The 24,462-nt window shown below is 41.7% G+C and overlaps 1 protein-coding gene across 1 annotated transcript in view; it reads right to left on the bottom strand.

The window, feature by feature from the left end:
• ADCY2 (adenylate cyclase 2) overlaps nucleotides 1-24,462 on the bottom strand; it is a 431,484-nt gene that overhangs the window by 304,139 nt on the left and 102,883 nt on the right. The window contains exon 3 of the mRNA XM_061187643.1: nucleotides 19,379-19,540. Within this exon, the coding sequence (XP_061043626.1) occupies nucleotides 19,379-19,540 (162 nt within the window). The remainder of the gene's footprint in view (nucleotides 1-19,378; nucleotides 19,541-24,462) is intronic.

The raw sequence follows: 24,462 nt of genomic DNA, 5'->3' as shown, positions 1-24,462 counted from the left end.
GTTAGTTAACTCAAGTCAATGAAATAGTAAATGTTCATCCATGAGTTATTATCAACCCATTTTCTGGAAATGCATTTCTCAGTAAAAGAGGTGAAGACAGAGCTATTCCTGCTGATATTATTATTTTCTTTTGTTTGCTGTGGACACACATCACGTGCTCTTGCTCGGGAGAGGTCACTGTTCTGCTCCAGCTTAAACCAATCACATACAACTTGCAGACAGCTAAGATCCTTAACATTCTTTGTCATGGGAAATTCCGTTACTTTATGCTTCTTCCCTTTTTTGCTTATGCAGATCACCTTTTGACCCTCAACCATTCAAAATAAATCTAACCTTAAGTGATTTGTCACATGTTCTAATTAGACAAACTTGCTTTCGGCTCTTCATTCTACTTGCATTCTATCCAGTATCTCCTCCAGACTCATGTCATCAACATTGCTCTAGGGCTGCTCTCGGCATCACCTCTGTCACCAAACAAGCCTTTGATTTCAAATGTGGGACAGGCAGAGGCAGGGATGACCCTGCAGAGTACACCTGAATGCTTCCTTTCACACTGCTGGGCACACTGGGTCTGCCTGCTCTGTCAGGGACGAACCCTCTGGGTGGCACTGCGTTCCCAGACCCTGTGTCTCTGTCTCATCCTAAAGACCTCAGGCAGGATCTCATTAAGTGCTTTGCTAAAATACAGACTTCTTCTGCCTCTAATATCCCCCAATCTAACAGCCCACTGCGTCTACGAAGAGCTTGTGTTCCCATCAGACCTTTAATAAATGGGAAAGAGTTTTGTATTTTCCCGCATATATTTTCATTTTACAAGCCTTGCATTTCACACCATCTGCTGATGTGGGCACTTATCATGCTGCCAGTCAGCTTAAATTTTATTTTTAGATGCCAGCTTTGGGCAGACCACGAAATTTCTGCAGGCTAAATTTTCAGACGTTCTAAACAAAATGTCTCAACAATCTTTTAAGACCCCGTGAGAGTGGATGGGGTCAGAAGCCGAAATCACTGAGAATCACTTGTGGTTCTTTCAAGAAAAGAGAAATGCAAACAGCTGCAACTGGAAAGGGATCAAATAACTGATGCTTATGTAACTGTATCCTGCACACTAGTCAGGAGACTTGACTATAAACAGGCAATCGTATGTGAAACACAGCACTAGGGGAAACTCTCAGCCCAGAGAGTGAAACCTGACACCTAAATAAGCAGATTGCTGGGAAGACCCCAAAGGACGGAATGAAAATCCTTAAGCGTCTTTTCTCCTAAGAAGGTTCTGATCTTCCCTTGAGCCTTCCCTCAATGTGACTTAATAAAAAAAAAAAGAGAGAGAGAGAGAGAGAGAAGCAGAGGTAGAAATGCGCAGAAACATTACGAATCAACATTGCTTCAGCAGCATGTGCAGTCTTGTTTCACCAGCAGCTGTCTGTCTTTGTAAAACAGAGACCCAGCCAGGATACGAGCTGTAAGACGTGCTGATCGGTATATATCCTGGGACACTTTTATTCTACTCCTTTGGAAGACTCTTTGGGGGAAATGTTTAGCAGGACCCTGCAAGCTGAAAAACGTACGGCCTGTATGCCTGAATTTCCCAGTCAGTGACACATTGTTGAAAAATATTAACTGTGTTACATGAACTCTGAAGCGTCCGCTCAAAATAAAGCAGAGCATGTTGAGACACATCCAGGGCACCACAGAGATAAGTGATGGGAAAAGGAGAAAAGTCCTGAGTCTTACATCAGTAGTGGAGGTGTTGAGAGCAATGAAATAAAAATTAACCTCATGTTCACTAGGGATGTGACACAAGTGGGGCCTCTTACAAGGTTCACAGAACAAGCTGGAGGTCTATTTCTGAGCAAGGGTGGCTTTGGAAGTTGCATGTTACAAATTTCTGAAACATAACAAACTCTGTTTAAGTGAACAGACAGAGAGCAGCAGGCATTTAAGTATTTTGTGGGGTGATAAATTATTATAGTTAGAGTGAAAATAAGACTTCTAGTTATTATTCTACAGTGAGTCGATATGCCGAGCCTGATTTTGTAAATAAAGTTGTATTGGCTCACAGTCACATCTATTTGCTTGCATGTTATTCATAGGTGTTTGCAGGCTACAGCGAGCAGAGTTGAGCAGCTGCCACTGAGACCAGATGGCCCGAAAATTCGAAAATATTTACTCTGTGGTCCTTCCCACAGAAAGACTGCGAACCCCTGTTCTAGAACATACACAGGCCTTTCTTTGTTGCTCATGGTCGGTCGTCCTCGTAAATCCAACTGACCGTCTCACAGTTGAGTGACAGGAGAGACTCGGTATCACTTTAAATCACCTTCTAAGTTCTAAATGCAGAATCCAGGACTGCAGATGTCTTGACTATGGTGAATTGTTGGTGAAGAATTCTATTACAGAGGACACAATCACCACCCTTTGTAAACTGCTATGAACCTGCATTTCTGTTTCTCAGTGTTACTTACAGGCCTCCTAGTAGATGTCAGGGTGCCTGGGGTCTTGTTGTTTTACATCATGCTCGTCTTGGAAGCACTTAGAAAGGAACTGGAATTCAGCAGTTACAAAAAATACATCTTCTGGATAGACTGATGAACTTGCAATTGACATTAATAAGTTCTCTAAATTTACAAGAAACCGATTTACTAAAATTATAATCTGATTTGTAAAAATACTACAATTTAATTAAAGTTATTGTTATTAAAGAAATTAGTTTTGAAAGCTACCTCTTAAATCACCTCTCATGCTGCATAATGGTTTTCTACAGTTTTGGACATTTCCCTGTTGATCTAATTGGTAGAGGGTTATACGGGTTCCCCTTAAGGTTTATATGATTCTTCCATTAACTGTTCTAAAATATCATCATGGAATATCTTTCTGGATGTTGAATGTTTTCGCCCATTTAAATACCTCAGGAAGAAGTTCTCTCCTAACTTTAAAGGTTGATTATGTGTGTGTTACTGAAAAATAACAAAAAGTAAGCCAGAGAGAGAGAGAGAGAAAACGCAGAAAGCCATAATCATAGCCATAATGGCTGCCATTTATTGAACACTTAACATAGGCCAAGCACTCGCCAGGAATTACTGACACATGGTCTCTAATCCTCGGTCCAGTTCTGTCCTTGGCCCTGTTTACAGATAAGTAAACAGATGCTCAGAGAAGCTAAGTTACTTACTAAAATTTGTACAACCAATTTATGTACAACTGGGATTTGAGCTCAAGTCTTTCTGGCTCCAAAATTAAAGCTCTTTCCGTTATGCATCATGCTGTCTTTGAAAAGGGGAAACACATCTTTTCGTTCTGGGGACTCAGCAAAAGAATATAACTGCTTTTGCTAGTGCAGCATACAAGTAAGCTTTCCTAGTAAGCTTGAGGTTCTTAAGATCAGATATGGCGAATAGAGGCATTCTATGCATCCAGGAAACATCTGCATGCCTGGAGAGAGCAAAGAAAAAGTCCCTTCTACAAGGAGCATCCAGGTAGCACAGGAGTCGGAAAAGAGATCCAGTGAACTTGAGATGAGAGGCGCATGATGGCTGGGCTCCAAGAGCCCAAACTTGGGCTCCTGGGACAAGTTCATGGGCCATGGAGGACTTTCTGCGGGGGACACCTGGCTCGTTCTCAAGCACTGGCCAGGTGATAACAGGAGGATGCTCCAGACAGAGGACAAAACAGATGTAACAGCACTGACGTGAGAGGAGGCAAAGCACAATCAGGTACCCGCAAGTGGCTCAGCCTCTGCAGAGCTGAGGCTGGTGGGAAAGGGTGGGGCGAGGCTGCAGGTGCTACAGGGCCTGGCGCACTATCCCGAGAGGTCTGGGTTATTTGTTCTGCAGGGAATGAGAACCATTGAAGGATTATGAAGGCAGACTTGAGTTTTAGCCTGATGCCTTGGAGAGCTGTGGGTCAGGCCCGGAGCCAAGCCAGCCTCTCCTGCAGCACCCCCAGGAGTAAGTGATGCATCCAGGGCAGGGGCAGTAGGATGAAAAGCTTAGGAAAGTGACTTCTGACTAATAATGAAGGCAAACATTTACTGAGACCTGGAGCCAGAGATCATCAAAATGATTCTTACATTATATGCAACTCAAAAGGCCGGGAAGAAACGGAAATACTTTTCTACTTTGTGGATGTTATAAATATTAGATTTTAAAACATGTTAAATCAGAAATGAGAATCTTAAACTGATCCAAAAGATAAGCTCAAAACAGTTCTTGAGATTCTCCATAAGAAGGCAACACTAGGGTAAAATTTCTACACACCTTTCTTGTCTTTTTATCCAAATCCAAAAAATTATTTAAATTCCGTATGAGATAATTAAGGAAAGGAAAGGAAGAACTGTGTAGTTTGTACACTTACTTTTAAATTGTGTTTAGAAATGACAGTTTTTACTCTGAAAACTAGGTCGTGAAGACTTATTTATAAGAAAAAACAGACCAAAACTCCTCAAAAGTCCAAAAAGCTGTTAGATGAGTAGTAAAGGTAAACCACAGTAGAGGGAAATATCCAGAATGGGTTTTGATACACAGAAGATCATGCAAAAAAAAGAACTAAAAATGTGGGGAAATTGATTTGCCATGCAATATTGATGTTTACAGTCAGAAGATCCCAATTCCTAGAGTCATCTGAGAAGGTTCTCTAAGAGAGGTAATTAAAACGATAATCAAGTGAACCAACTACTACTGAACCAACTCTGCAGGAGTTGCCAGGAGACAATAGGAATGACAGTGCATCCCACCTGCACAGGTGAGGTTCTTCAATTCACCACCTCCTAATCTCTGCTGGGATCCACCCACATCTGTCTCAACAACTGTCACCTCCAATCTCACAACCACCAAATGTGTCCACAAGTGACTGGTCCACTCGAGAACCACTGTGTCTGGGACACAAGACTTCTCCCCCATAATAAGAAGAGTTTGCTAAGAATCCAGATACTCTTTGGCAGGGAAAGACTAGAAGACCTTCCAAATGAAAGCCTAGCTCTGCCTACAGAACTTCCTTGGTGCTCAGTCAAGAGAAGCAGTCTTCGACCTGTTAAGAAACCTTAGGGACTTCCCTGGTAGTCCAGTGGGTAAGACTCCATGCTCACAACGCAGGGGGCCCAGGTTCGATCCCAGGTTGGGGAACTAGATCCCCACAGGCATGCCGCAACTAAAGAGTCTGCACGCCGCAACGAAGATCCTGAGTGCTGCAACGAAGACCTGATGCAGCCAAAATAAATAATAAATAAATAAATATATTTTTTAAAAGACCACATCAAACCAGAGGTTTAGTTCACAGTATAACCTGTAGCTTGAAGCACTAAGTACTTCCTTGACCAAACTTCCAGAGGTATGTGTAAGGCAGTTTACTTCAGATTAACGCCCTCAGTGGCTTCAGGATTTTTGAAAATGTCTTTATTTCTCAATTAATAGGAACCCAAATCAGTGACCTTCTCTGCCTCATTAACTAGCTAAGATATGATGATCTCTATGGGTTCAGCAACCAAGCACACAGGGGCTGCTGGACTCAAGCATCCAGCCTATTGTTCCTATGGATCATGTTAATATCCCTGGGGCCAGTTCAATTTCATCTCATTTTTCTGTCAGTGATGAGTAATTCCAATCTTGAACTTCCCTTTGTATATCCAGTTTCCTAATTCTTCAATCATCTTTGTATCTTTCCTCTGATTCCTCTATAATACGGTAAGCTTGATTTAAAACTTATTTAAAATTCATGTGAGGATCTGACTTATCTTGAAGAAAACAAAAGGATAAAATAAAAGTTTGAGGACGTCGGGGCTGTTTTCACTCTTCCTGATTCTCTTTAAAGGGCACCACTACTTCACCCAGGAGTCATATTCAGAGACAGTGCAAAGAGAAAGGACTGCCCACTGTCCCCCTCGCTGGGTGCTGTCCAAGGCACACGGATGCTTACGATGCTACTACACCCGGTCATGCGTGTGTGTGCCTATTCATTCCATCCCTCATGTGTCGATTCATGCAGGCATCCATTTAACATTATGTACCCCCAGTGCTGGGACAAATAAAAATATTTAAAAGCTCTGGTTCCTGCCACAGGTCTCAAAAGCTCACCTCAAGGCCCAGGGAACGTGTGACAGAAGGACATACAGACAAATAAGCATCATGAAATACGATGTGAGGATTCCTGTAGAAATAACATAATAATAACACAGAGCAGGAGAGTATGGGACCATGGGGAAGGTTCCCACCACCTCAGCCTTCATCTCCAGATCAGTGATTCCCTGCTGGTCCGTGAGAAGCCGAGGACACGGGTCCCTTCACCACCTCAACTCTACTTCTGGTCTACTCGGGTCTCTCTCCCGGCAGAACAGGTCAAAGGACGAAAGGAGAGCAGGAATGTCCAGGATTAGAACAGAAGGCTCGGTAGCATCATGAGTGCTTTAAACAACACTGAGACTCAGACTTGCTAAACTTTCAGTAAACCAGACAAACCAATTATTGGAACCGTGTCCCCCCACCCCACGTGAATTCACACGTCGAGGCCCTAACTCCCAGTGTGACTGCACTGAGAGTGAGGAGGGAATTCAGGTTAAATGGAGACCTAAGAGTGGAGCCCTGATCTGGTCTGATTTTAGTGTCCTTATAAGAAAAGACAACAGAGCTTGCTCCCTCCCTGTTCCTCTCCCTTTCTCTCTCCATCTCCTTCTCCCTCTTTCTCTTTCCCTCTCCTCTCTCCCTGCTATGTGAGAGCACAGTGAGAAGGTAGCTCTCTGCCAGTCAGGAAGAGAGCCATCACTACAACCCATTCTGGTACCCTAATCTCAGACTGCCAACATCCAGAACTGTGAGAAAATAAATTTCTGTTGTTTAAGCCACCCAGTCTATGCCATTTCGTTATAGTAGCCTGAGCTAATTAATACACCAAGCCATGGCTAGGAATCTTAGGAAAATATTCTATATTATAAATAAAACTCTGTTTAATCTCGTCATCTGTTATTTTCTTCTTTCCCTTCCCATTTTTGGTCAATGTCTTGATCTAGAGTTTGAGGCTTAGGTATGGCACAGAAGGTGAATTTTTAAGAAACTAAAGAAAAGGTTAAAAACTAAATATTTCCAGTTTGACCCACAAAGATTACAATTCTTCTTCTTTTCCTAAAAACTACCCAGAACACCAAAGAGCGCAGGAAATGCATAGGTAATTTATATTTTTGACAAAATTAGAAGATCAGTAGAAACTCCAGACTCCAAAGTGGGTGTGAGGGCTACTAAATATAAGCAGGACCCAGAGGTGGGAAACCAAGAAAAGACACTCTAGGAGAACCCCCATAAAGGAGGCTGTAGATTCAGAAAGGAAGCAGAGATGTACCTCAAGGTGAGGGGCCTGTAAAAGCCAGGTCCCTGTTTTGCAATTGCAGGAATATTGGTGGGAGCCCTCTTGAATTCAGGATGTCCAGGAGGCTAGGCTCCAGAAGGAATGGCATCACAAGGAGTATGGCAGGAAGCAGCCCCACTCTGAGGCAGGAGATTCTGTCAGTTAGCATCTCCAGTGGCTGTCAGAACACAATGACTTGAATGCCATTTAATACAGTGATTCACCCCCACAAGTGCTCAGAGAGTTCTAGGGCTAATGATGAGAATGACTGGCAGTAGCAGTAGTAGTATGTAGTTCATGTTAAAAGGGCACTCTGAAAAATAGTAGAGTAAATACAAAGTATCATTAAAACATCAAATTGCAGTAAAATTGCTGGACTTCAAAAATAAAGATGTCCATTGGGCAACCAGGCAGAAAGATCAATTTTGTTGTAAGGGAAAAGAGAAATTCAGGCTGGCCTTAGATGACCAAACAACAACCTTAATAAATTCTAAAAAGTAGAAATAACATAGACAGTTCTCTAATCTTAATGCAAAAAAGGCTAAAATTAATAACAAAAACAGAAGAGAAAAATCCACAATCATCAAAACAACAGCAAAAGTTTTTCTTGTGTAACAAAAGAAATTCAAACCAAATCAGCAAAATATCTAGAAAATAATGATGATGAGCACATATAAAGCATAGAGCTAAAGCAGGCTCCAGAGGAAAATGTATAGCCTTCAGTACTTACATAAATATGAGAGAAAAAATAAATTGATTAAGCATCTAACACAAGAAGTTCAAAATAAAAAACAAAACAAAACCAAAGAAAATTAATGTAAGGAATTAACAAAGAAAAAAAATGAAATTAAAAAAAAATTATTAAATATATCCAAAACTCATTCCTTGGAGAAATAAAGAAAAATAAATTTTAAAAATTGCTAGATGACTCAGGAATTAATAGAGAAAGGACAAATTCTAAGAATAAGAAACTAACCAGGGAAAAGTAAACATCAGAACAGAAGTAATTGAAACCATGAAAAGAGATCACTCTACTCTATAAAATACAACTGCAACCTTAGATGAAAGAGACTGTATTTATAAGAGTATATCTTTGAGAAAAACACCCCAGAAAAGAATGTAAATCTAAACAGAAGAATCTGCACAGAAAAAAAGGGAATGATCTTTAACCTAAATAAACATTTGAGATGGAAGATGGTCACCCATGGGTGAAGCACTCAGAATCATCCCTGGCCCATGGCCAGTGCTGCCTGTGTTTGCTCTTATTATTGTCAAAACAGATCCAAAACCCCCCATAATTTATTAGTCAAAAGAATCAAGCAGAAAATTAGATAAAAACACAACATGACCTACTGAGCTAATTCCAGAAATTCAAGAATCATTCAATATTATAAAAGGGAAGAAATCATACAGTCTTGCCCACAGGTGATTTTTTTAAGAAACTCTTTTGATAAAGTTCAAGGTCAATCTTTAAAGAAAAGAAAAAGAAAAAGAAAAAAGAAAATGTCTGTAAGTAGGAATACATGGTTACTTCCTTCAAATTATAACATTTATTTAACTTACCCCAAAAGCCAGCACGTTGTTTAAAGAACAAACATCAACCCTACTAAATAAAAAAACAGACAAATGTGTCTACTATCACCACGTTACTGTCAACTTTTTTCTAGAGGTACTAGGCAAAGCAATTGGAAAGAAAAGGTGGCTATAAAAATCAGAAAGTAAAGATTTACTTAAAAATGATGTGATTATATACCTCGAAATACTAAAAGGGTCAAATGCAAAACTACTACAAACAATGAGAAAATTCAGAGTGGCTGGAAGAAGCATATTCACAGAAAACCTTTTGAAACCTTTATCTCAACTTTTTTAAAAAAAAGTGACCCCATCACCTATTTTTAAAAATGGGGCAAAAAGCCAATGGCAGATGTTTAGTTCCCCTACCTGCTTGCAACCGTTCCTCAGGAATCCTTGTTGACTGCCTTATGGATGAGAGTTTTGTTTAAGCAAGAGTGGAATTCCCATATGTTTCCTCACTCTAAATTCTTCTAGTTTTGCTTTATTTTCCTATGTGTTACCATAAATATCTTCCAAGGAGGTATCTTCATATGTTGCACACCATAGAGCTTAGTAATACCTGACTAGTCAAGTGAAGGGGAGCCCCACGGACTCTCTGGCCTTGGAGAATACATGGAGGGTCTGTAGCAAGCCATGCAGGAGAGGAGTGGAACTGCTGTCCATCTGTGGCAGTTGGTATCGGTAGCGGGTTGAATACAAGCCCCCAAGTTATGTCCGCTAGGAACCTCAGAATACTACCCTTTTTTTTTTTTGGCATAAGGGTCTTTGCAGATGTAATTAAATTAAGGATGTTGCTTTGAGATCATCAGAGTGGGCCCTAAAGACAATGGCCAGTGTCCCTATAAGAAGGGGACAAGATGCACAGACATGAAGAGAAGGCCACATAAAGATGGAGGAAGAGATTGGAGTTTTGAAGCCCCAAGCCAAGGTACACCAAGGATTTCTGGCAACCACCAGAAGCTAGGAAAGAGGTATGAAAACCTTCTCCCTCAGAGCCTCCAGGGGACCCAACTCTGCTACAGCTTGGTTTTGATTTTTATGAAATGATAAACTCCAGAATTTAGCAATTGCTGTTGTTTAAAGCACCCAAGTTTGTGATAATTTTTTCAGCAGCATTAGGAAACCAATACAGTATCTCAGCTGAGGGGATGGAAGGAGTGATGCAAAGAGATGGAGCTGTATACATGCATGTGTCCATGACCACAAAGCTGAGATGCAGGATGGTCTGATCCAATGTATCAAGGTACCATTGGCTGGTCCAGATGAGCAATCCCCAAGGTTGGCTGGGGAACAGGAGTGGGCTTCTCCAGGGAACAAACATTCCAGGGAAAGAGCTCAAGATGTCCAACTGGCAAGTGATCCTATAAACACCTCCTTCTCACTCCTGACAAGGGGTGAGCCGTCTCTTGGGTCTCCAAAAGCTGGTGTCTCACTAACCTACAGAAGCACAGGTCCTCAGGTATTAGCTGAACTTCTGAACTTCACTCATCAGTGTAGTGTGGGCTTCTAGCATCTCACCAGGATGCATCTCACTGCCTTGAGTCTGCAGAGGACATTCCACGGGATGGTCAACCAGTCCAGACCTGGGCTCTGAGGGTCTTACGTATGTATGATGCAACTTTTGCCCTGCTCAGTTCCATAGGTCATTTGGACTTTGATTATTAACATATATCCTCAAAGCATTTTCATGTTCCATTTATCTCAGCTTCTGTAAAAGTCATTTAGACTTAGCAAAATATATTACCGCTGCTGCTGCTGTCTACTGTTTACTGAGGACTAAGGACGAGGCCAGCCTGACAACAGGTTCTTCCTATACACCAGGTCATCTAATCAGCACCAAGGCCAGCAACGTTCTAGGGAGGTTGGTGTTACTGCTGCCATTTTAGAGATGAGAAAACTGAGTAAACTAAAGACTTAGGCCAAGTTCATGCGATGCTGCAGTTTGGTTCTCCAGGAAGCACATATGAAACAGAGCTGGGTGTTTAGTAGGGAGCGCCCTTCAGATCAATGCCCAAGCGGAGGGAAGGACTCGGGACTTGGCAGAGGGAGAAGTTGGGTTGGGATGCAGGCCTGACAACTTCAGACAGACTCACAGAAGCTGTCGTGCTGAAACAGCCAATCAGAATTGTCTTGCGTTGGGCCCCCCACCTCCATCAGTCATGGATGTGGGCCGCCCTTGGAAAGGCATGACCGTGGGCTGGCAGCTCTGCACAGCTGAGGCAGCCTGGAAGGGACTAAGGATGGAAAGCCAGCTGCTACCAACACCCCGAACAGCTGGACAATCAGTCTTTCTTTGAGAGGGCTCCGGGTGGTCCACCTTCATGTCCACGACGCCCAGCTATAAAGTGCGAGAAACTGAATCCAAGCCCAGATTCCATCTGAGACCAAAGTGCTTGCTGTGTCCACCATCCCATACTCTCTGACGTGCCAAGACATTCATGAGCTGCTGAGAAGGACAGCAAAAGTGATGAACCCAGAGTCTGGCCGGCAGGAACTCACATCTCCCGGGGAAAGCAAATTTGATGTACATCATTCTCAAAGAGGGCACACTGTGATTATTGCTGCAAAAATGGATAGAAAGTACGTCCCCTCCCTTAGCCTGTCCAGGCCATTGCAGTCCACAAACATAATGAAGATGTTGTAGTTCTATCACTATGCTGTTATTGTTATCAACACTTGATGTTTACTAACTGATGCATTAACTGTGCACCTGGCCCAGTTAAGTCCTTTACATTTATCAACTCATCTAATCATCTCTGCTGTCCTAGGAAGAAGGCATTATTATTATTTCCACTTTACAGGTAACTAGGAACATCCCCAGCCCTGTCCGTCCTTAGAACGTCTCCCAGCGACTATCTGTACATCCTCTCTCCATTGCACCAATGGAGTTTCGTTGGGTTTCTCTCTACTCTTTAAAGAGATACCTTAGAACCAGAGCAAAGTTCTCGCTAAAGTCAAGCTGCAGATATATTACTCTCTCAAGTTCACACAACTTAGCAGATTCATCGCTTGTCCTGCAAGTACCTAGAAGGAGTCTGTCTCATGTGACTCCCCATAGGGGTTGCTGACTTTCTCGTTGTCCACTAAGGGTTTTAAAAAGAATCATTACTAACACAACATTGTAAAGCAATTATACTCCAATAAAGATGTTAAAAAAAATAATAAAGTGGCCTGTTTGCTTCAAAAAATAATTAAAAAATAAAAAGCATCATTGATGGTTTAATAAATGACTAGAAATCAGTATCTTTCACAAACTATCCTCAAAAATAAACATTTGGAATGGACAGAGCCTCAGATCTTTGTATATACTGTAACAAAAATGCAGGGATTGGTGAAAGTACTAGGAAAACCACCTGTCAAGATGTCAGCCAGTGGAACATGACATTCAGCTGACATTTAATCAATCTGTAATGATGTAAGTCATCTGACATGAATCCATTGCTTTGAATGAACAGAAAGCACAGAATTCAGATGACAGGTTCAAGAAGAGGATAGAGACAGCTGTTGGGTGATCGATGGCATTTTTCATTTTTAGAGAAATCCTTCTTTTTCATGCTCCTTTGATCAAATCTCCAAGACAAAACTCATAGTCTGATAGGGCTTCCCTTTACCTCTGTTCCTTCTATCTCCTCCCCAAAACAGGTTCACAAATGTTGGAAAATAAACCTAGGTCTCATTCCATCATTAGAGTCAAATAGTTAACTACCAACATGAAGCTTCTCTGTCTCAGACACTTTTTTTTTATTGAAGTATAGTTGATTTACAATGTTGTATTACTTTCAGGTATGCAGCAAAGTGATTCAGTTTTATGTATATACATATACATATATCTATTCTTTTTCAGATTCTTTTTCATTATAGGGTTATTGCAAGATATTCAATATGGTTCCCTATGCTATACAGTAGGTATATTATCAGTTATCAGTTATCTATTTTACATATAGGAGTGTGTTTCTGTTAATCTCAAACTCCTAATTTATCCCTCCCTCTCCTCCTTTCCCCTTTGGTAACCATAAGTTTATTTTCTATGTCTGTGGGTCTATTTCTGTTTTGTAAATAAGTTCATTTGTATTATTTTTTCAGATTCCACATATATGGAGACATCATATGATATTTGTCTTTCTCTGACTTACTTCATTCAGTATGATAATCTCTGGGTCCTTCCATGTTGCTGCAAATGGTATTATTTCATTCTTTTTTATGGCTAAGTAATATGCCATTATATATACACAACATCTGCTTTACCCATTCATCTGTCGATGGACATTTAGGTTGCTTCCATGTCCTGGCTAAGTAGTGCTGCTATGAACATTGGGGTGCATGTATCTTTTTGAGTTATAGTTTTCTCTGGATATATGCCCAGGAGTGGGACTGCAGGATCATATGGTAGTTCTATTTTTAGTTTTTTAAGGAACCTCCATACTGTTCTCCATAGTGACTGCACAAATTTACATTCCCACTAAGAGTGTAGGAGGGTTCCCTCAAACATTCTTAAAATTGCCAGAGCATTTTTAAATGATTTGGCATCCTGCAGGGAAGTGCTAATTTTTGTTTTGTTGTTCACTTGCCCTACCAAACTCTCTCTGATGCGATGATGGTGCGACGTTCCTGTCATTTAGAGGAGAATGAGGTTTATCTGTCCAGCTGGGGGAAGGGTAAGGAAGGCAAAAGGAGAGCAGAACTGTGAAGTGCATTTCGATTTGCTTTAGGACACGGTCACATTAGGTACTTTCCTGTTTTTAACCTCTTCTCTATGTTTACCCCACTCCTTCCAAATTAGAATGTCTTTAGAAAAGATAAATGATACCTTGTTCAAATAGGACACAGATAATAATCCATAGCTGGATGCTACACAGAGTGAACAGTGATACAGTCTCTTTTCCCCTCTTTGGAAAATATTAATATCCTGAGCTTCTCTAAAGACAAAACCGCAAGAACAGAGATCCAAATTCCTAACAATTAGTCTCTTCCACAGCCAGAAACTGGGCAGCTGGTAACGTGCTGTTTCTCCTTTGAGCTTCTCAGATTAGATCCTAAATGCAATTTAATTCCAGACTCCAATATACAGTTCCTGAATTATACTGAAAAAGAATCAGTTATGTAACAAATCTGCGTTACTACGATTGCACACTTGCCATAGATGACAGGCTATATTTTCTATTTTAGGTCCAAATGAAAATTTTTCAAATCGTATCACAACTTAAATATATTAAAGTATCCACTGCATAAAGGAACCCTATAAAATTTCTCTGAAATATGAGTAATCCTGTTAGAAAATCAATATGCACTGCTTGGCTTATCTTCTTTAATAAATATGGATTCTCATATAACCTGCTTGTGCAAGAAATCTATATTCAAATTCCTTCCTCTCTCACGGGAAAATAAAACATACAGAAAATGAAAATTCAGACCGTGCTAGGAATACCAAGGAAATAAACACATTAAAAAAGTAAGTAAATTTCAAATACAAAATGCAGTTGTAATCTGTGAATAGGAATATTTGGAAATTCCTTGAGGATGGCTCAGTACCCTGCTGATAGCGTAGCTGACCTACAGAAGTTTAGCAAATGAAGAACAGACAAGGTGCATACTTAAAATGGAGTAAGTGCTACACAAACACAGGCTGCAGGACAGACTGGGCTCCTGACTGATGGACCAGCTGCCCCAGTCTGGGAGGCAAGACACCTACCCAGATCCCTAACCTTGTCTAATGGCTGCATAACTGCCACCCTTCCTCCCAGGGCCCAAGCAGGAGGCAGGCACCGTGGCATGAGGTGGCAAGTTTCATCATGCTTTCCTAAGCCTCAGTCTCCCTCTGCCATGATATAATCACAGGCAAAAAAGACTCCTTGCTGCCTTTGTGGAACTTTCCGTCAAATGCATGCTATCCTAGTGATACAGGCAAAATTCTTATTTTCTTGTTAACCATAAATTGTTAAGGGCTTTGGTATCTCTGCTAAATTTATGATAGGCAAACAAAGTATCCTTCTTACATAGACAGTACAAAACTGCTTTTAAGTTTCCTAATATCAAAATAATTTTTTCCCTTGGTGATAAAGGATTCCAGATTCCCTTAATAATCTCAGATTCCAGAAAAGCTTTTCTCTGAAATCCAGTTAGGAAACAAAGACAGAAAAGAGTTAGAAGAAAAGGTGCCAAGACCGGTACAAAGGGAATCACAGAAAGTAACTGAAAAGAATCTCTTCCTCTTCCACAAATAAAGTCCGTTCAAAATGTGTTCGCTGTCTTCCTCTTCCGGGCCCATCCTTTACCCCTTCTCTTCTTGTCCTTTTCCTTCCCTCCTGAATAACTGAGTGCCCAGCCCTCAGGTGAGGCAGAGAAGAGAAGCGTCTGCACCAACAGGGGACGGGGGAAGCCAAACTCACCCAAGATGACAAAGCTGGGCTGGGTGTGTGGACCTACACTGGGCAAAGTCAAGTACAGAGCCTGAGCTGGGGGAGGGGACACCCTCACGTAGACTGGGTGTCAGAGCTCCAGCTGGGGGAATGGGACATAGAAGTGGGGGAAGGAAGCTGTCCCAAGTGAGAGGGCAGGGAGAGGGGCTGACAGTTGCAACAGAAGACTGGTTATGTGCAAGGTTTCATCAAATAAATAAATATATTTAGGATCATGAGAGCTAAATATTTTTCACTGTTGGTCAAGGGAGCCACAATGGAAAGAGAGAAAACTGGCATGAAACTTATGCTGGAATTAAAATGGAAATATCGGTGTGAACTCATGCTGTTTAAGATGTAGGCAGATATAAAAATAAATGGAGATGTAAAGCACTTGGAGCACTGACACCCCAATGGCAACGGAAAGGCCTAAAGCCCAGATCTTGCCACGAAATGTCATTCTTCACCAAAAAGAACCAGGGATCCTTGCAGAGATGGCTGATTTTAGGGCCAGGTCAGGGAGGGCACAAGAGGAACCCAAAATAGCTTGTGCCAGAAATTGAGGAAATGCTCAAAGAATCACAGGGACAAGTCAAAGGTACAGCTTGGAGAGGCACCTGCTGGACAAATCTGAGACCATATGGGCATCAAAATAAACAGTGACAGCAGTGGTTTATAATCTACTGAACATCAGACCACATAGATACAAACAAGCAAATAAATATATTAAAAGTTTGATGAGAAACAGAATTATTTGCATAGTTTCAAAGCACCTCTCCACAAAATATGTACTAATGACAAAGAGGAAAAGAGTAATTTCAAAGTGGAAAAGGCTGGTGGACAGCACCCTGATAGTAATGACCACTGACAATAATAGGACAAAGTGGACATACACGCCCCTGATAGAACGTGATGAGGACACACCATCCCTTCTGAGATTCCTGCCAAAATGCATAACTTCAATCTATTCATGAGGAAACACTGGACCCCCCACGTTAAAAGACATCTTAGAAAATAACTGGCCTGCAACCTTCAAAAGCGTTAAGATAGTAAAAGCCAAAGAAAGACTAAGGAACTATTCCATCCAGAGGGAGACCAAAGAGACTTAAGAACACAGTGCAATGCATGGGCCCTTGTTCTGTAAAGGACATTACTGGGAAAGCTGGAGGAACCGGAACGTCAGGAATTAAACAATGCACATTTCCAGGTTTGATAGCTACATTATGGTTATGTAGGAGCGTGGTATTGTAGGAAGTCCACACCAAAGCAGCTGGAGGCAATGGAGCATCACGTCTGGGGGCAACCTATCTTTGAAAGGCTTAGGGGAAAAAATTATCCATACTGGATTTGCAATGTACTGGTAGGTCTGTAAAAAAATGTATTAGGAATTATACTTTGTGTTCAAATGTGTTAGGAGACATCATCCACAATTTTCAGGTATTAAATAAATTTCCTCAAGTAGATGATAGGTCATAGCCTGAGAATGAATTCTACCTCAAGACAAATACTGGTGAAATTAATTTCCTGAGCACAAGATGGTAATGGGAATAGGGTTTCCTATTAAGTCAATATTCTGGTAAACAGATAAGTTACTACATGCTATCAATGGATTGCCAATGTTCAGAAAATAAAATGAAACAAAAATGATTAGTATGGACCCATGTTAAATAAAATGCACTCTTTCTTTGGGGGTTTAGAAGGTGGGGTGATACTGATCATTGATGGGCAACTCATTCTTTATATCAGAGCAAGATTCTTTATTTTAAATAGTTTTGCTTTAAACAATTACTCCAGAGCAATATAACTACCTAATCTGTAGCATTCTGTCTTTTATACACTTTTCATAAAAAGAATCCCATAAAATGTTTTCCTCACATCACAAACCAGTATTATTTTTAGTTTATATTTCCAGCACTGGCCAAAGATACTTAAAGCTCTTCTACTTCATTACTTTGATGTTTACCTATAAACCTTCCATTTTAGTGTTGTTGGCAGATTTTGCTTTTCCCAGTTCTTGAAATCACTGTGAAATTACGTCTGAAGGGATGAAAACCTGACCTTATAGTCTTCTGTTCCTTTCAACGTTATTCTTATGGAATAAAGAATGTTTATTCTTTTGCTATTCTAGAATTATCCTATCATTATCCAATCTCTGCCTGTCCACTGATAAGAAGTATTTTTCTTCGTTGGTTTTGGAAATTGAGTAAATAAAAATTTAAGATTACATTCTTTCCACTTTTTTTTTTTAACCAAGGCAAGAAAATAACAGTGCTAAAAAAAAAAAAAAAAAAAAAAAAACTCAGTATAGCACTTGATATCTAAAATATGCCCGGTTCTTTGTAAATCACTTATTTTTTTCCTTTTTTTTTTTTTAACCCCATTTGATCTTTACAGGCAGGTATCATAATCCTCATTTTCCAGATGTTTTTTCTATTACATCTGCACCAGCAGACACTTTCTTTATTCATGAAAGGGCAGAAAAGATAGGTACAAAATGTTCAAGGTATGTGTTCCACAGTAACCCACGACCCGCAAGATGCCGTGAGCAGTGAAATATGTATGAGTGCCCTGTTGCCTGTGTGGCCAGGACTTTCCTGTAGTGATTTCCATAGTGTAAACTGGCAGAGCAAATTATTATTGTTACATAATATTCTTACATAAATTATTATGTACTCATTCCTATGTAAAATATACCCATCACCCTGACCTGCATGTGACTACCTAAGGTTGAGCTTAATGGCCCCACTAAAGGGAGGGTGGAAGGATGGAATTTATGGGAGAAAGGAGAAATGTCCCATGAATATCCTCATGGGAGGCTCTGAAATGTAGAAAAAGCAAGTAAAAGCTGGGGCAGAACTTGTGTAAAAAGGAACACTTCTTCCACCTCATCCCGGGCACAGCTGGACTGTTTCCTCTTTTAATAAAACACCCACCCTCTTTCTTTCATTTGATTAGTTACTGACCAGTCACCGTGTGTGTCTCTGGCGATGCAGGTTACTGATGTGACTACTCCGCTCCGTCACAGGAAAGACATGGTTCCCTCCACTTCCTGGAGGGGATGCTTCTTAGTAACGTCCAAACAAGTCAATGGGAAACGGGCACCCACTGTGCAAGATCAGGAGCTTTACCCTCACTCAGTGCCCACAGAGGACATTTCACAAGTGCTCAGGCTACTCTTAATGAATGTTTGTTATGAGCGCTCAGAGACGAGTATTGAGAAAAGGGGTCCTTAGAACGCTTTCCAACTAAGAGCAATTACTACAGACCCAAGGGTAAGCCTCCATTTCCATCTCAAGTTTCCAAATAAAACATTCCTTCAAGTGAAGGACAAACTGGTTTCTCAGGCCCGCAGGGCTCAAGTGACCCACGTCTAAAATCCCCTTTTCAACAACAGTGGTGTTCATAACTACTCCTCTCAGCCCCGCTGCATTTTGCACACTGGCTGCATTTGTTACATTTGATTCCAACCCAGCAAAATAAAGCACACTTTTTACAGGTGAAAAAGAGACTGTTAAGAATAAGTGCAAACCACTGCCCCTCATGTTTATGGATGTACATAACAGGAAATTAAATGGCTTTTTAAATGCTTTTAACTAATTAAATAGGAAGGCTTCGTTGGAATGCCACTTAGCAGTAAAGCTAAATTTGCTGCTGAAGCATTTTAAAGAACTATTTTTTATGTCCTTGGACTTGCCAGAGGATTAAGAAATAGAGAGCTCTTCTGTCCTCTGTAAAGATGGGGTTTTGGATATCTCTCAGAGAGAGATGGGGGAGAATTATGAATTTAATTATATATGTTGTTTCACTCTAACTCTTAAAAATAAGAGTACTAAATTACAATGTATAGTAACAGCTTTTAACCATCAATCAGCAAAATGGAGCTGCCATTTCCAATTTTCACTGTTGCTAATTGCTAAGTGACTGCTGATTCCACTGCAGAGATGGGGGAGTGGCTGGCTACCCATTAGCGACACTCAGGGTCAACATCAGAGAGCAGACCTGGAGCACCTGCCAGGTACCAGCCAACAGTCACACCTTGAGCAGGTGTGGTCACCCTGCAGAGGTGGAGGTGCACCTACCTGCCAGACCAGGTGCTCCTTGGCCCCTGGCATTGCAGACAGGCAGACGCTCAGCACGACGGTGTGGGAAGAGGAGGTGAGGACACTGGCGATGATGGCATCTCGCATGTTGAAGGGCAGCATGGTGTACACCACGAAGATGATGAAGAGGAAGAATGACACCTACAGGTGGGGAAGAAGGACAGTGAGAGTCACAGAGAACGCCTGTTCCAAAATGCTCCCCCTCTCCTTCCCATTAAAGGCTGCACAGATCCCCAGGAACCGCAGCCATTCAAGAAATAATATTACGACAAAAAGAGGGCATGTTCATGCCGCGGAGCAACAGGGCCCGTGAGCCACAACTACTGAGCCTGCGCGTCTGGAGCCTGTGCTCCGCAACAGGAGAGGTCACGAGAGTGAGAGGCCCGCGCACCGCGATGAAGGGTGGCCCCCGCTTGCCGCAACTAGAGAAAGCCCTCGCACAGAAACGAAGACCCAACACAGCCAAAAAATAAATATAAAAATAAATTGACTAAAAAAAAAAAAAAAGAGCAGGGGCATGGAATTAACAAAATAAAGCAGCTTAGAGATGATTCCCCTGTAGTGAAAACAGTTTGACAGTTTCCCAAAGGTTAAACATACAATTACCACGTTATCCTAAATATATACCCTAGAGAATTGAAAACAAGTACTCAAACAAATACATGTACACACATGTTCATGACAGCACTATTCACAATATTCAAAAGGTGGAAACAACATGGAAATGTCCATCCATGGATGAATGGATAAACAGCATGTGGTCCATCCATACAATGGAATACTATTCAGCCCTGAAAAGGAAAGGAATACTGATCCAGGCTACCCTGTGGGTGAACCTCAAAAACATTATGCTAAGTGAACACAGCTAGGGCAAAAGACCCCATATTGTATGATCCCATTGATATGAAATATCCAGAGTAAGTAAATTTACGGAGACAGAAAGCAGATTGGTGGTTTTTAGGGGCTGGGAAGTAACTGCTCAACAGGGAAAGAGTTTCCTTTGGGGTGATGAGAATGTTCCGGAACTAGATAAAGCTGGATATGGCACACACTGTGAATATGCTAAAAACCACTGAATCCTTCCCTCTAAAGTGGCTCACCTATGTTATGTGAATGTCACCTCAATAAAAAAAATCCATTTGAAACAGCTTAGAGAAAAGTTTGGAATGGAAAAGAAAATGGTTTCGTAGGTAATAAAACAGGCCATTGTCACTATAAAAGAAGCAGAACATCAAAAGGGATAAAAAGGTGATAAATCAAGTGGAAAAAAGACCAGACCAAGGTCAGAAAAATAGGGAACGTGGGGATTTGGTAGCTTCATTCACCACACAGATCTTCACTCAAAAAATAAGTGAGGCTAAGGGAAGAGCTTGCCCCACTTTTACAGGGTGACCCGTGTTACTTTAAGGAATCCTAAAGCCCAGAATAGCAGGAAGGACACAAGAGACAGGGCACCAGCTGTTCTGCTCGAGTCCGGGTGTAAATTCACGGGAAGGATGCGGGCAAAAGGCTCTGCTCTCGATTTAAAGAGAGGGAAGCTTGGGTGGACGCCAGGCTCATTTCTCCTCCTGCATAGTTGCAGGAATCTGTACCGCATATTACCATCAAAAAGTAACTGTGCAGATTCTCTTAAGCAGGGTGTCTCAGCCTCAGCACTACTGACATCTGAGGCCGGATAATTCTTTGTGGTGGATGCCGTCTGTGCACTGCAGGATGGGTGGCAGCATCCCTGGCCTCTACCCACTGGATGCCAACAGCATCCCCCCTTCAAAGCTGTGACAATTGAAAATGTCTCCAGCCATTGTCAAATGTCTTCCAGGGAGTAATACCACCTCTGGTGGAGAACCACTAAGCTATAGGAAAAGTCTCTTTTATGAATGAGAAAAACGATTGTTATGTAGTCACAGCTCACTGAGAAAATTAAATTTACTTTGGAATCCCTAATATCCAGCAAATTTACAGGAAACACTTTCAATTAAGGTATTATTATTTCTACATGTAGAATTTATGCCAAACCCTTATATCCTGCAAGAGGCATTAAACGAATATTTTCAGGTATCAGAATTGACAATCAATTACAAAAGAAAACCTCTTTGCCAACTACATGTTTTTCTTCTAATGCAAAATCCTTTAGTATTTCTTTGAAATTAATAAAACTTTTGGACAGCTTTAAAACACTAACACGATTTCAATTAATACAGGCTCTGCAAACATTCTGAGCTTTGAAATAGAAGCATGTGGAAAGCTTATCTGCAGTAACCAAATGGAGAATAGAGGCGGCCGGTTTTCCGAATACGGTGGCTCCTGTCATTCACTTTTGGATGACAAAAGGAAATTGTTAAAGGTCAGTTAAGCAAGTCATATTCAATCAAGTTTTGGATTTTAGTGGCAGCATCCCAGAAGCAACGTTTCCGGGGCTCAGCGCGTGGTTCCTGGGCTGCATTCGGCAGGCTGGATGGAAAGAAAGTCTAGTGCAGTTTCAAGGCCCAGGGGGGGACAGTCTGCACTTTTTATTACTCCCAGAGGGCTCTATTTTTTTTTGCCTGCTTTCCAAAGCAACTTCAAATAGGGCCATATGTAAAACCAAAATGGATTTGCCATATCTAAAAGAATGTGTGAGTAAAAAGGTCCAAAACATTAAATACAGGCACTTGGGTTCCACGTTAACATGGGGACATTTCCGCCACTGGATTCCCCTTGGATATGTCTCTGTCCAGAGCCTGAAGAGAGAGGAAGATTGATTTGGTTCCGGACCCTGCACGGAAACCCAGATGAGCATGGAATCAGAAGTGGCGGCCCGCATCCCAATAGGACGGTTTCAAGTGTTTCTCTTAATTCTGGCCCGGCATCGGCCTTTTTCAAGACATGCATATCTTCTCTTTGAAGGTCTACTTGACCTTCAAGCTCCACAAGTTTCAAACTGACTAAGAGATTCTCCTTTATGTTCTTAAACTTATTCCTCTTGCCCGATAACTCAATTCTGCTCATGATGCCTCCCTCTCCAAACAACCCAAGCGTAAACATTTGAGAATCGCTTCTTCTGACAATTCTTCACATACACACTAAAAAAAAAAAGAAGTCTTCTGCCTTCAGAACTCCAGGCTCCGGCATCTGACTGCTCCTTTCTGCCTTCACAGCCACTAGGTGGGCTCAGTACCTTTCCATTTGGTAAGAAATATGCTTCCACGCTTTCTCTCCCTCCTCCCCCCATAACAAGGACACTGGAGTGAGCATCCTTCCTCACTTTGGCCCATTCCACCCCATCCTCCATGCTCCTGGCAATCATCAGGACTCTTTACCAAACATTTCTAGCTTTCCTCCTTCTGGACACATGGTACAAATGCATAGAGCATTTCTTTTAAGTTAGGTGAGACCTGTGACTCGCTTTGACAAATGAAGCATAAGCAGAAGTGATACGTGTCCTTTCTGGGTGGAAACTTTAAAAGCTAGAGCACAACTTGCCAAGTCCCCTCCCTCCCTGGCCATCATGGAATCGATGATGGAGCTTCTCCCAGCCTTGGTCTCAAGGGAGGGGCAGAGCCACTTGGCTGACCCACATGGAATCTGTGAGCATATGAATGAGCCTTAACCCTTTGTGATGGTAAAATCTGGGTCTGTAAGCACAGCCTGGATGGTCCTGACTGATACCAAGCTCACACAAACACACACACATGCACACACCTGGGAGGTTTAATTGATGGGTTAAATAGGATGCTCTTATATGCATTATTCTGCAATGTGCTTTTATCACTGAACTATATATACACCACAGCCATCTTTCCAAGTCTATAGATGTGAAGGTATTATTTACTTTTTACCAGCTGCAAAATATCCCATAGAAATGGATGCACCACACGACTCCAGAATTTCCTTACTGATGATCACTGTGGCATGACAGGAGCCCCTTATCCAACTGATACAATAATACTCTCACTGATCTCCTTTGCTCCAGCAGTCTCCTTTCTTTAATCCAGCCAACATACGACTGCTGGATTTGTGATCCTGAATGCAAAGATCTAGTTAGTTCTTTCCTTAGATGAATACTTCCTCTGGCTTACCCCTGTGCTCTGAACACTTTTCTCCAAGGCTTCTTGTGATCACAGAGTAAGTAGAAACCACATGGCCTGGAGGTCCAGACTGTCCCCAAACTGACCTTTCCATCCTCACCCCCACTCTGCTCTGGAAGCATCCTCTATTCCAGCCAACCCTGGTCATCCCCATGTCGTAGGCATCGGGTGCTCGCCTCTAGGTCTGCCATTTCTCGTTCTCAGAATGTCCTCCCTCCTCTTCTTGGCCTCTTGAAATCTCACCTCTTTCTAGACCCAGTTCGTATACAAATTCTTATCATTTCTCCAACACTCTCCAGCTGCTCCCCATCTCACTCAGAGTAAACTCTCAAGACCGGGCAACATCCCACCTTTCCTAAGACGTGGTCTCCTGTGGCCACACTGCCCTCCACTCTGCCAGCTCCCTCCTTCCCTTGCCGTGATCCAGTATCTTCGGCCTCCTGGCTGTTTCTGGGGCCTGCCAGGGATGCTCCTGCCCAGGTGCTCATCCCCGTGGTGCCCCTACCAGGCTCCCTCTTCCCACTCAGATCTCTGATCAAGTATTACTTTACCTACCAGACTTAATGGACTTCCCTGCGCAAAACAGCAAACCTCCCTTCCACACCCTAGTCCTCGTCACCTGCTTTACCTTATTCATAGCATTTATTTATAGTTCTGGGTTTGTTAATCTTCTCTCTCTGCACAGTGAAGCTGAAATGACATTGTAAGGGCAGGAACTTGTTTCACTCATAGCCAAGACCCCAACGCCAAGGCCCACAATGTTTTACACAAGGTAGGTGCTCCATAAATATTTGTTGTCTGCACGAAAAACTCTATTATACATCCCAATATGACCTAAACTACATCCACGTTATTAGCATCTTCTCACTAAATGCATCTCTAAACATATCTCACCATCTTCCTTGATCCAATCGGCCTCGCCATTAACTACAGCCATATTAAATTTTGAATGATTATTTCTCTACTGATCAAAAAACTTAAATGAACAGACATCTG

This window comes from Eubalaena glacialis, chromosome 4 (assembly GCF_028564815.1).
Source record: "Eubalaena glacialis isolate mEubGla1 chromosome 4, mEubGla1.1.hap2.+ XY, whole genome shotgun sequence".
Lineage (NCBI taxonomy): Eukaryota > Metazoa > Chordata > Mammalia > Artiodactyla > Balaenidae > Eubalaena > Eubalaena glacialis.
This window is presented reverse-complemented; position numbering and strand designations above follow the sequence as displayed.